The sequence below is a fragment of the Arachis ipaensis genome, chromosome B07, assembly GCF_000816755.2.
Source record: "Arachis ipaensis cultivar K30076 chromosome B07, Araip1.1, whole genome shotgun sequence".
In the NCBI taxonomy this organism is placed as follows: Eukaryota; Viridiplantae; Streptophyta; class Magnoliopsida; order Fabales; family Fabaceae; genus Arachis; species Arachis ipaensis.
In genome coordinates, this window is record NC_029791.2 from 5,943,571 (window position 1) to 5,957,090 (window position 13,520).

The window sequence follows — 13,520 nt, forward strand, 5'->3', positions numbered from 1 at the left end:
TAGGTGGTAAACATTTTAAGATTTTATGTAAAGTAATTATTTGTATAATCTCTAAAGTTATCATTACTAATTTATGTTTCAAGATTAAAACTGCATATATCTATATTGTTAACTATTTTAATAAGTACAAATAAATTGTATTTTTTCACTGCATAGGATTAAAACATAAATATTAAAATAAAATAACATTAAATAACTACCTTAATTTGAATCAATTCAAAAGTAAACGTTGTACAAATTATAATTTTATCTAAATTTGTTATATTTATTGGTGTGTTTTATAATACTATGATAGATAAAGTATATTTTTTGTCCTTAAAGTTTGTTAAAAGTTTTAAAAATATCCTTAAGTTTTATTTTATTTCAATTTTGTTCCAAAAATTTTCGATTTGCATCAAATATATCCCAGACGGCTAATTTTTCAAAAAATTTAGGACTAATTTAGCAACAATTTCACAAGATCAGCCTTCAACACAAGTAAATTGGACAGTTGTCATGCATTATTGCTGGATTAATCCTAAACTTTCTAAATTTATATTTGATGCAAATTGAAAACTTTAGGGACAAAATTAAAGCAAAATAAAACTTAAGAATATTTTTAAAATTTTTGACAAACTTCAAGGACAAAAAATATAATTTACCCTACTATAAAGTAAATGAAAAAAGTAATGGATTATTAGGCATAAAGTTAATTGTGATAATCTAAAACTATGAATTAGCAATATTTAATTTTTCTTCTATAAAAGAAACTATATAAGAGTAGCTTGACGTCTTTCAACTATAGTATAAACCGCTCATTGGTTTTTAATTTTTGAAACAATCTAGCACACTCATTTCCCATAAATTATTTTATAAAAAATGCAATTGTAAAAACAAATGAATAATCAACTTATTTTTGAAAATAGTTATTAAATATGAATTGAATAATAAAGAGGACATTTAAAATTATTAAAAAGAGATTTTAATTGGAAAGATTACCTTGTTAATTATTATGGAAACTGTTACAAGAATTAACATTGAGGTTGAAAGAAAATATATATTTGGTTTCACAATAAAATTACATCTATACTAATATGCTGACATGGCGAAATTCTAAGAAATCTATATGTAATTAGTTGAATATAGAATGACTTTGGTATCAACTTTTATATAGATAAAATTGATGATTGATTGATTGATAGATAGATAGATGGATGGAATGATTTTTTTAGGTGCTAAATGACTTTTTAACATCTTTTAATCCTAACTATCCATATATATGGCTATAACTTGCAGTCTGGATTTGTGTCTCTCGCATTCATATAAGACTACTACTCTTGCTAAATAAATCTCCTATATATGTATATAATCTGGACCACAACCATATATAGATAGTCAAAGAATTGTTAAAAAGACCATATGACCAATTAAGAATTAAGAATTCATGCAACTTTAATCTTGACCATTGATGTAAAAGATATAACCCAAATTTATTTCTCTCATAAAAGCACTCCTCTCACTTGGACCTCTCCCTATATAGTGCGAGTTAGCTTAGTAGAATACCAATAGGCACTAAGTGCCACCAGAAGGAAAATTTTCCATCCTAGCAAGATCAACAGCCGCAGCTATTATAAAAATGTTTCATGTTATTTTCAAAACCTTTAACTCCATAGCAGAAATGTTATGAGGTTCTCTAACCTTATTCAGCATTTTGCATCTGATCATGCTCGATAAATTCTAGAGCATCGTCCTTGGATACAACATTAACACGGCTAACCCGGCTTTTATGCGTTACTCCATAGATCTTGTCAGCAACTTTCACAAGCTCTGGGCGGAATGTTGTTGTGATAAATTGTGTGGTTGAAAAGTCTGCCAGACGGCGGATCATATCTAGGGAAGTTAAGGATCCCAAGACAACAATATAAAATGGAATCTTGATATCAGTCAATAAGGCAAGCATAATAATTGTTAAATTTAAATATCACCAAAAGCCCATATCTGAATCTAAACATTTCCCAACTGCCTCCTCCAAAGCACATTGATTGCAAGCATGGATAAATTGGAACTTTATATTATATATCTTCAATAAAAAAATATATATATATTTTGAAACAAAAATGTAATTTACGAAGTAATAAAGCCTCACCAATGCAACAAGACCAAGGCTAAAATAGACTTCTCCAAATGAAAGATGAAGCACTGCCCTTTGAAATTCACTTGAAATTGTATTTCTCATGTAAAACTGTAAATTTTAATGTAAATGTACCTGCATTTCCCTCTACTAGAAGCACTTAATGCAAGAACTTAACCTGTATCTTGGTGCTTAGGTACGTTTAACAGCAATAATTACGAGAGAAAACAAACGTGAAGGTATTTCCCTGGCCTTTTGAGATGAACCTTAAATGAAAGAAGGGAACATGATAAATATGTTGGAATAATAAAAATTGTTTGAACTATTTTGGATATCAAGAAAAACCTATTGTGTCATTTGATTGATGAATCTCACCTAGTAGGATAAGTCTTTTTAGCTGTCAAAGAACCATGCAAGTAACAGCTTTAGTATTTAGAGGAGATGGTCACAAGATGACTATTATATAAGCACTATAAAATTTTATTGAACCACAGATGCAATACAAGTGACTGAAGAATCACAACCAGTTAATTGCCATGAAAATAAGATAGCAAGAGTAATAAAAGGATACTTCCAACAGCAGTTCTGTATTGTGGATCCAGAGCCGCATCAATCTCATCAAATAGATAAAACGGAGCAGGATCACATCGTTGTATGGCAAAGATAAGTGTAAGAGCAACTACAGTCTTTTGACCCCCAGACAACTGCTTCATGGACTGTGTCTCTCCTTGTCCAGTAAAAGAAACCTGCAAGGAATAATCGTGCCAGGAATGTTGAATAATTATAATTATATACCTAAATTGTGTGTAGTATGAAAGCAAAACAGCAGCTTTGGTTTTGACCAATGCTAGACCAATAAATGACCTGGCAAAACATTTAAATCATAAGTAAAAAGGGCACAGCAGAAATGCACTTGCCTTCACTTTCACTCCAATGTACTTTTCTACTCTACCCTCTGGGTTTGCTTCACGAGGACCATCCTCATCATCATCATCATCATCGTGACCACCATCCTAAGGGAAAGGAATGGATACAAAATATCAATTACAATAACCAAAAAAGAAAAAAATAACTTCAATTGAGATAGCTCACTTCTCACAAATTTCACATAAAAAATTGATAATCAACCACCACACAAGAGAAAGTAAGAAATCACTTAAAGCATCATGATCCTATATAACATGCTAGAAAGCAAGATACTTTCACAAACCAGATAAAAGATTTAACAATCACAAACCTTTTTCTTCATCATAACCAGATGACCATGACCCCCCTGTACGAGTTCAGAAAACACTTCTCGAAAATGCCTAGCAACACCTTTGAAAGTGCGCTCTATTGATTCATCCTTCCGTTGATCAAGTACAGATATTAGCTCTCTAATTTTCTGCAATTACTCAATGCCAGTGACAGAGAACTCAAATAATTTAGTGATGCTGTATAGACCAGTGTGAAAAAAAAATGCAAAAGCTGGGTTTGGATGTTTCACATTCAAAATGAACCTTAATACTGGAATACAACTCACATAAGAAAATAAAAGCAGTCAAAAATATAAAAAGGGGAAAAAGTTATTTCATATATATGCAAGTGGTTAACAACACCTTTTTCGGGGACAAATCAAAATATCACCACCATTTTCAGGGAGAAATGAAAATATCAACAATCAGATGCCATGAAAGATCAGTTGTACCAAATCTTTCAGATGCTATAGTGCAGAACAGGAACTAGCAATGTATATCAAGCATTTAGCTGTCAGGTAATCACCCACCTTAATGTGAATTATAAAGAACCATTTCAACCAAAAGGCCAGACAATTACCTCATCTCCTGCATCAAGTTCAGCTTGCCTTTTCTGAAGTTCCTCTCGTTGTTCTGTAAAATTTATATACTGGTCAAGCGCTTTCTTGTTTACATGACTGAACTGCTGCAGTTGATCATTGCACCTGTGCAACACTTTATGCAATTCTTTGATGTTCCTCCTCTTGTACCTAAGAAGGTGCAATAAAGTTAGCTACAACCAAACTATAGAGATAACAACAAACTGCAAGGAAATAACCTATAACTGTAACAGCACATATCTTCTGCATTATTTAAAATATGGCAGATTTCTTGATCATTTAAAAGAAAATTAAAAAAATAAAATAAAAACCTTATTTATGTCCCAAAATTGAAAGAGAAAAGAAATGATCATCAAGAAAAGCCTTACGTCTCAAATGCATCTGATGTCAATGGGCCCAGTTCCCTTATTTTCTTTGTATATTCTTCTTCTTTAGCAGAATATATATTTTTTTTACTCAGCAACTGCTCTAATTCTTTTGTTTCTTCCTGAAGTTTTCTTTCATACTCATCCTCCAATGACTGCAAACCATAGTCATCATTATTGATGAAGCAAAAACTACTGTAGCCAGCAATCAATCTATAATATTGTGTTTGGTTCTGAGAACAGGACAAAACAAAACACGGAAAACAAGACACTAAAGACAGAGACACAAAAATTAATGTTCTTATATTTTGTTTGGTGATAAACAAGAACATATTACAAAAGTCTAATTTACTCTTATTTTTTCCATACAAAAAGTTTAGGAAGAAAAGTATAACGATAAAAAATATAATTACGAAAATTTGATAAAAATAATGAAAGAAAAAATAAAAATAAATTGTGTCTCTTGTTAGTATCAAGAAAGACACGAAATACACTAATTCAGTGTCTCTGGACATATCTTATTTGCCAAACATGATTTTGTGTCTGTGTCCCTGTTTCAGTGTTCCATGCCTATAAACAAATGCAGCCTAAGAAGACTACATACCTTCAACTTATTGATTTCTTCTTTGATCTGTTTAATTTCCTTTGATCGAGCACTTATACTATTAGAGACTCCTGAGAAAGATAATGTTGTCAACCATGGAATTATAATGTTTCTTCAAAACATCAAGAAAAGAAAAGATTAAATGGAAGTCTCACTTCTAAGCTGCTCTGATGCATCATCAACTAACAATTTAGCATCGCTAAGTTCCTGCGCCTTCAATCCAGCATCTACACCCAGAGTGTCATCATCAGCAGATGATATTACAGCTTCCAACTCTTGCTTTCTTCTCCTCAGGTTTGTCGTTAGATTAGTTTCCAGCTCCGCTTTCCGTGCTTCCGTCTGCAAATCTCAAGTTAGAATAAGGATCCAGCCCTGTAAACTGTACCAATACAAATACTATCAATTCAATAACCTCGATACGATCAGTCTTGCATGCAACAAGCTGCTCTTTAAGTTCCTTGATTTCGGGATTCAAATCAGACAGAAGCTTCTTTTCCTCTGGCGTTAAATGGTCAATTAGTTCCGTGCCCATCTCGGCTGTTTTCATTGCCATACTAGCTTTAAGCTGTTCAATCTGATTCTGGACATCAAGAAGTGACTTTTCCTACAAGCCATTAAGGAAAAACTTAAAAATTATTGACACTTAATTCCACAGCCAACTTCCAACAGAAAAGAAACTCCAAGGGGATCATCTTGTATAATATAGAAATATAATAACACCTTTTTTGAAAGTGCCTTAGAAATCAATTGCTTCTGCTTGTTAGCATTTGCAATGTCCTGCTTAAATTGTTCCATTTCTGATTTTCCATGAGCACACTCAGCCTCAATCTTCTGCTGCTCGGAAACAAGTTCAGTGATCTTTTGGTCTATCTGTGAGGATAGTTCAGTGGAAACAAAACTATTGGAGGTTGGAAACAAATATACCATGCAAAGAAAAGCATGTGCATTGAAAAAACATAGGTGTCACTATAAAAGTTTCAACAAAATATAGAGCAAAAATAATTATCTAAGCAAAATCAATCATTGCCAACGAACAACAAAATCAAATAATAATAAAACAAAAAAAAAATCGATGACTTTAGGTAATAAGCGTTCAAAAATCATTAAAATCCACTTAAGGGCTATGGAACCAACCAAGTGCAGTCACACACGAGTTGTCCAACTACCCACCGGGAGAGGGGAAAAAATCCAGATATAATCTTATTTTCTAAAACATGCTTGACAAAGGTCTTTACAATTTTATACACCAATCCACCTTCATCCACTAAATCATTACTCTAAGAAAGCAACATGAATATTCAAGAGAAACCAGAAATCTAAATGACAAAGAATGATGAATTTACTGTTTGAAGTTAATCAAATTATTAAGTTAATGCCTTCATTCCTCCTAGCCTTTGGAGCTACTTTTCTCTTTTGGGAGAAAGAATATCATAAGAAAAGAATGACACAAAAAGATAGGATGACAAGAGATCTCCTTACTGGTGCAAAAATAAACCCAAGTAAAAACTGAGTGAATCAGCACAAAAAAATAAATAAATAAATAAAGGATTTCATTTATTAAAACATCTATAAAAATTAAAGGATATCTTGCAGGTCAGATCTAACTTTCATCAATTCCTCCTCTTTTGAGTGAATTTCATCTTCATTTTGCTTAATGATATTCATAAACTTCAATTTTGATCGTCTGTGATCATAAAATCCTCCCGTCATACTACCTTTCTTGCTAACTTGATCACCTGTAATGAAGCACACAGCTTATAGTCAAAGGCAAAACACACAGCTAGGCCATATCATGTAGACAAGCCATGTAAAGCATTTCCACACCAACCATCCAGTGTTATGCAGTCAAGACCATCAGTCCTGGCAACCCTTGAAGCCACATCCAAATTCTTGCACACAACCGTTCGGGCAAATACCTAAGAAATATCAGAAATGATGAGGGAAATCAATCCATCTATATAGTCAAGAAGATAGTATCACCAGCCACACAAAAAACTTATAATTAGAAGTTTACAACCCTTTAGCAAATTGCTCCTGAACATGTATTAACTTGTGTAAATAAAAGTTAACATCTGTTGTAGAAGCTAACCTGACTGAATGCAGGGTTATAGTCATGTTTAAAATTCAATTTCTTTAAGAGAGGGATGACATCAGAACTCTGGGGATAAGTAATGCGTGGTGCCCTCACTCTGTTAAGTGGGATAAATGTAACTCGTCCACCTTTATGTGCGTTAAGATGTCTAATTATCTGGGTTGACGTGTCATCATTTTCAACAACCACATGGAATAAGCTGTTTAAACAAATATATTAAAAGGAAAATGTTAAATTGCATGTACAAGTGAATTGAAACCTGTAAGGAGATCACAGCCTAAGAAGAATGACCAGCACTTCAAAAGGATTGAACAAGTGAAAGCTTTGCATGTTCCAACACAAAATCCATTTCAATCACACCAATGGAACATAGAGAAAAATAAAATACACACTAGAATGCTACAGCTTGCATAGCCTATATTTCAAACGAAATATAAGGGAGAAATGACCTGTTTCCTGCAGTAACTTCAACTGCTGTGAAGAATTTCTCTTCACAACTCAGCAACTCAATGATTGGACCATAAACACCAGAAATGTTATACTCCCTGCAGATTTTCCGAACTGAGTTCATCCCCCTTCTGACATCCTGAACATAAAGGAGTGTCAAGTATGGTGATAGAAAAAATGGCAACATCTCACTAGAGTAAGTTTATAGAAATAAAATCATGACAGAACATCCCTGAACTGGACAGATAACAGCATCTTCCACTGCATTCCCAGATGCTAAGTACTATCCATTGTTAAATGTCCAATTAGATTGAAACATCAGCACAGAACATCATATATAATTGCAAAGGATTTTATTACCAACACATTAAAACTCCATAGACATACATGGAAAGGAGTATGTCTATTCTTGATGGTTCGTTTTAGTACTGCATAACCTAAAGGACAGAAACCAGGAAGTACTTATTCTTTCAAGTCCTTTCCATTTATATTATAAAAGAGCAAACTCTTCCCATGTTACACAGCTGGTCCTAAGCCCGGATAAAAGAGGAGGGTTGTGACCACATAAAAACTGTCAAATCTTCATGACATAGACCATTATTATGAAACAGCAGTAAACTCATTAATCATGACATAAACCACTTGATACTTTCTTGAAGTTGCATATAAATTCTCTAAGTAATGTTGAGCTGCAATGTATATATAATATACATAGCAAGATCCCCTAAACAGAAAGCAGTTTATAAGATTTTAAGGACTAAGATCTGTATATGTGGTAACCGTTAGCCTACGTCAGGCAGTATATGTAAGTGATTCTATATTTATACCCCAAATTAGCACCAACACAGCAACACCTGTGTAAGTGATTCTAAAGTTATACACTAAATTAGCACATACGTACCACACACATAGTGAAAGATGGAAAATCCCAGATTTACTGTAACATTTCTTGAGAATCTAAAAGTACTCAGAAGTCAGAAGTGAGATGATAAATAAGCAAGAAAGAAAAAACACTCACACCGGGAATTGCGTGATCAAGGCTCTTTTCAGCCTTCTCAACTTCAGCTCTCAGCTTATCAATTTCAGCAGTAAGTGTATTTTCTTTGTCCCATAAGGACCTACAAGACAAAAATTTAAAATCACAAGTAATATCTTTGTCACTCTGTAAAGTAACCAATAATAACATTTATTCTATCTAAAATAGTATGTAGGTTTCTAAACTTAGTAAGTCCTTATAGTTTACTCAAATTTTCAGTTAGATCTTTGCAAGCCATTTTTGTTTTAGAAATAAAAATACGAATTATTCTTGGAATATTTCTTTTATTTGATGTAGGATGAATTGTGGAATATTTTGTAAGCGAATATTCCATGTGTATTGTGTTTTTTTTTTTTTAAAGATAACCATTTGTAAGGACCTAATTAATTTTTTTTTTATCCATTTATAGATAGCCAATTGCAAGCTTTTAATCTATAAAGACCTAACAAAAAATTCCATAAAACTATAAAGTCCAACAGAATTCGTAAACCTAATATTCATTCCTTTATCCCAGAAATATATAAAAAATGCAACAAAAGATATACATACTTCCTCTTATCCTGCAACTTATCTCTTTGAACTTTATATTTATTAAACCCTTGCCGTGACTGGTCAATGTGAGATTGCAAAGTAGTAATCTGAGATCTACATTTCTCAATGGTCTCATCACAGCCATCCAGTTCACCTTTAAGACGACCAATTTCCTCCAAGAGCATTTTTTCCTGTCCCAACAACCACCAAAAATAAATAAAGAAAGAAAGAAAGAGAAACAACATACAATGATAAATAGACAGCATAGCTCAATGAAATTCATAAATACAAATCTAGCAGCCTGATAAAAAGTAGGGACCTTAATGTATTTAAAATAAAAGAAAAAAGGAAATCCAGGATCATTATAGCACATAAATAAAAATTAGCACTTGCCTGCCCTGAGTTTGAGGAAAGCACTCGTTCAAGATCTTCTATCTCCTTGCGAAGCCACTTGTCACGAGCAGCTTTACTCGGAAACTGGGTTGCACGCCCTTGCTTTTGGTAGAGTATACTGAGCTGTTTCTCACGCTCCATTATTCTGATTTATAACAAAATATTTTTTTATTTATTTGGGAAAAAACACAGTTGAGGTTGTTGCATGTTCTCTACAAACACAAAACAACTTACCCTCCTTGGATTGGCTATAGAAATTATCTAAAGAAACATCAGTGTCAAATACATGCTTGCACAAACAAGCAACAAATACAAAAATCTATATTTTAGATCTAGAGAAAAGTTCTGCAAGAATGATGAGGACAAACAATATTTCATTATCTTCTCTAAAATTAGTTCTTTAAAGATAATAGAATGAAATTATAAATAGCCAACAGAATAATATTAAAACATATCATGTCAAAAAGACTAATTTGTACATTCAGAGAGTGCTGCATCCAATTATATTATTCAACTGCAACTTCAGACACCCACAACCATAGCTTACCGCTTGGTGATTTCTTTTTCTTCCATAACTTGTTCCTCATATTTAGGTCTGATTTTCTCCAGCTCATCATTTGAATCTTGAATGTTCTTCTCAAGTATCTTCAGTTGTCTTGCAGCATCTTCCTGAAAGCAGGTAGGTGAGAACAGATCTTGGACAAACCATCCCATCAAAAACAAGTCAAACAAGTAATCAACCATCATAATGATACCTTTGCTCGAATATTTCCAGTAATCTTCTCTTGTAGGTCCTTGACATCAAGCTCAAGCTCTGTATGCTTCTTTAAAGCCTTTGTTCGTCTCTTTTCTATACTTTCTTTCTCTTTGTTAGAGTTTTGAAGTTCTTTTGAGACATCTTTCAATGTATTCTCTAAATCTTTGATTTTCTCATGGGCATCAAGCACATCATTATACTTTTTTGCAGATGTTTCAGAAACCTTGGCTCGGGCTTCTTCTATCTAAAACAAAGTGCCAAGCATTCAATTACAGGCATCAAAATCCAATATTTCAAAATTCTAGAGGAGAAATCAAATAGGATTTCTTCAAAAGCAAATCTAATCAATAGAACACAATAAGTAACCATGAATAAACTTATAGATGCAGTAAAATTAAACATAGACAACCTCCATAAGTTTTTGTTGAGCATCTTGAACTTCTTTGCTATAAATAGCATATTCCAAAGATTTTCTCTGCTTGTCAAGCTGCTGATATTTCCGTAGTTCCTCTTTCTCCTCATCCAATTCCTTCAACCTCTCATCTAGATACTGTACAACTTGAATTATTTGCTTTCTTTTATTACCTATCAAACAGAAAAAAGCTGGTTGATAAGAAATCAATGACAAGAATAATGAATAACATAAACCAAAAGCCTTAAATTAACTAGTTAAACAGAAAAACATGCCAGTTTCCTGCATAATTTTCAGACTTTCACGACGCCGCTCCTCATAAACTCTAGTACCGCCAATTTCTTTCAATAAATCCAGTCGTTCTGAGTCTTTCATCAATGTTAGTGACGATATCTATGCAACAATAAGAAACAAGCAATCAAGAACTCTATCCAGCTCATGGTTTACCATATATTTATATTTATATTTATATGTAACGTGACGAAGAATCTTATCAAAATGAAACACACATTTAAGCACCCCCGCCGTGCACCAATACCTTTCCTTGCTGCACAACATAGTAAGGATTTGAGCGAGAGAACCCAGCACTTTCCAGTAAATTCATCACTTCAGTTTTTCTGCAGATCATTTATAATTTTCTTTAGGAGCAGAGGGAAATAGTCATTTGGCTAAGCAGTATAAACCAGAATATTTCATTTTGAACTGAAGTCAAAAGTGAACGTCAAAACACACGCACTAATATGTTAATAAATTCTACTCACGTTATGTGTTTTCCATCTAAAAAATACTCATCCTTCTTCAAACCAATAGTCCGGCGCAAACGCACTTCCTCCTTGTCAACCTATTCAGCAGCAAAGATAGATGCCAATATTTCAAACAAAATTATTGCCAATCGTATCCATATTCTATAAGAACAAAAATCACTAGAGACTTGAGCAATTCTGAAGCAATGGAGAAATTACACCACCCTATCGAGGCTGAAGCATTTAAAAAAAAGGATTTCCATATGACTTTAAAATAATACAATTATAAGAATCACATCAAAACTTAGGTAGTTTTTCAAAAATTGAAAGAGAGAATACCCAGTGTACTCCATGAATCAAATGACTACAGAGCAAGCAGAAAGTATTTAACATCATTTTAAAGTATGTAAATGAAATAACTGAAAGAGGCAATGCAGAGAAAGAAACTGTACTCGTAATCACAAATTTATTTGGTGAAAACAAAACCTTTATGTTATTACTCATTGACTCATTTGCCAAAAATGGGTTGAGCAGCATTACCCATAATATGCATTCATTAGATGAGAACACACAAATATCCAACACATTGTTGCACTTAAAGCGATTAAGAAAAGACATGTTAAAAAGGCTCTAAAAAGGCAACTTGTTAGCAGAATCCATATGAATATTTCTAACAAGAATATTAAAAAGGCTCTATATAATTATCTTTCTAATAAGAAACAGAAGTACCCAAAGAAAGCTACTTTTCCATAATCCATCACCATGGCATTCACACAATCTGTTATATACTTTTTAGACAACAAAAGATTAAAATAGCATACAAAAAGATGAATAATCAAAAAAAATTACCGGAATACGGTTGTCTGAATTGTCAAACACAATCTCCACAAACGCAGATACAACCTGGTGCCCAGCCCCTTCCTGTACAGAGAATAAATCAACAAAGCATGCCCAGGTTCTAAAATTGAATAATAAAACATCAGAACCAGCGGTAGGAATGAAGAAATGTGCACAATGCCATACATGGAGTAATGAATGTCGATCCTCATTGCGTAGGTTCTGATAGAGATCACTCAACACAAAACGAATGGCTACATATGAAAACAAAACTTTTTATTAAAAATAAACGATAAAAGATTAACAAATCAAATGTCGAAGAACAAATTTCAGTTGCATTCCAAAGAATAGATCACTGTCACCAAATTAATGTAATAGAGGCAAAAGAATGGCTGTTTCCATACCATGGAAAAAGTTTGACTTCCCGGATCCATTAGCACCAACTACAAAATAAATAATTAAACAAATAAATAAGATATTAATAATGTTACCAACTAATTTCTCTCTATCTCTATCTATACAGACAAATACACACACACAAGTTCTGACTAATGAGAGCAATCAACAGTTTCTTTGTTTTATATTCTTAATTCTAAATCTTAAAGCTAAAAGAATTCTAAAGGATTGAACAATTTTACCTATAATTTGACAAGTCTTTCATCTTATTCTAAATCTCAATTGAAGTAGGGCAATCCTCCATGGAAAGTGTGATCGTTTTCAGTTATTTGGCATTATAGCTGCGGATGATACAAGGATTTTTAAAATATGCCCATGGCTGTACCATGGCAAATTTTGGGCCTGCCGTCATACGAGTGATGCAACACCATGGAAATCACGGGAGCCACAATGGCCGCAACGTCATGGTGGATCCGGGTGTGATCTTTTGCATTTGGAGGGTTGTTTATGTGTTTTCAAATACCCTAAAAGTTTAATTTACCAAGCTAACGTTCTCCCCCTTTCCTTTTCCACTCTACACGAAGTCACAAACCCACTCAACTAGGAAATCTCTTTCCTCTCTACTCTCCCTCCCTCCCTCACTCCCTCTTTGCTGCTGAAAGACCTGCCGACAGCATCCTTCCCGTGTGCCACGGGTTGGCTGGCCCTCCTTCATTCTCGAATCTGCTTCCTTTTTTCTTTACAATTTGAACTATTTTTTCCTATTTTGAACACTAAATTCTTTGTTTTTTCATTCTAAACCCCATTTTTTCTCTTCTCAATTTCTCACCCCTCAATATTTTTTATTTTCTATTCTAAAACCTCAATTGGCATCTGCTGCTTAGTTTATATTAATAATATTATTATTTATGTCATTTTGTTATTAATTTTAGTTTTTCATATCTATTGTTATATATTGAATAA

At 33.1% G+C, this 13,520-nt stretch overlaps 1 protein-coding gene and 1 long non-coding RNA gene across 5 annotated transcripts in view; both read right to left on the minus strand.

Moving 5' to 3' along the window:
• Positions 1-13,520, minus strand: part of LOC107608086 (structural maintenance of chromosomes protein 3) — a 54,276-nt gene that overhangs the window by 38,624 nt on the left and 2,132 nt on the right. For 2 of the 4 annotated variants that reach the window (XM_021107143.1, XM_016309975.2), the window contains 26 exons: positions 12,566-12,604; positions 12,348-12,415; positions 12,174-12,245; positions 11,343-11,422; positions 11,120-11,198; positions 10,857-10,974; positions 10,579-10,754; positions 10,168-10,413; positions 9,960-10,081; positions 9,413-9,557; positions 9,038-9,210; positions 8,471-8,570; positions 7,455-7,591; positions 7,003-7,204; positions 6,742-6,829; positions 6,500-6,649; positions 5,634-5,785; positions 5,326-5,517; positions 5,069-5,252; positions 4,914-4,984; positions 4,313-4,464; positions 3,926-4,094; positions 3,348-3,494; positions 3,028-3,123; positions 2,682-2,856; positions 1,678-1,869 (listed from right to left, as the gene is read on the minus strand). In XM_021107143.1, coding sequence (XP_020962802.1) covers positions 1,679-1,869; positions 2,682-2,856; positions 3,028-3,123; positions 3,348-3,494; positions 3,926-4,094; positions 4,313-4,464; positions 4,914-4,984; positions 5,069-5,252; positions 5,326-5,517; positions 5,634-5,785; positions 6,500-6,649; positions 6,742-6,829; positions 7,003-7,204; positions 7,455-7,591; positions 8,471-8,570; positions 9,038-9,210; positions 9,413-9,557; positions 9,960-10,081; positions 10,168-10,413; positions 10,579-10,754; positions 10,857-10,974; positions 11,120-11,198; positions 11,343-11,422; positions 12,174-12,245; positions 12,348-12,415; positions 12,566-12,604 — 3,524 coding nt within the window. In that variant the 3' untranslated portion in view covers position 1,678. Of the gene's footprint in view, positions 1-1,677; positions 1,870-2,681; positions 2,857-3,027; positions 3,124-3,347; positions 3,525-3,925; positions 4,095-4,312; positions 4,465-4,913; positions 4,985-5,068; positions 5,253-5,325; positions 5,518-5,633; positions 5,786-6,499; positions 6,650-6,741; positions 6,830-7,002; positions 7,205-7,454; positions 7,592-8,470; positions 8,571-9,037; positions 9,211-9,412; positions 9,558-9,959; positions 10,082-10,167; positions 10,414-10,578; positions 10,755-10,856; positions 10,975-11,090; positions 11,199-11,342; positions 11,423-12,173; positions 12,246-12,347; positions 12,416-12,565; positions 12,605-13,520 lie in introns of those variants that run through there. The other 2 variants (XM_021107145.1, XM_021107144.1) reach the window with 2 other exon arrangements.
• LOC110264822 lies at positions 2,071-2,675 on the minus strand. The gene is made up of 2 exons (XR_002351060.1): positions 2,486-2,675; positions 2,071-2,376 (listed from the first exon to the last, which is right to left on the minus strand). It is a non-coding gene; the product is annotated as an uncharacterized LOC110264822 (long non-coding RNA).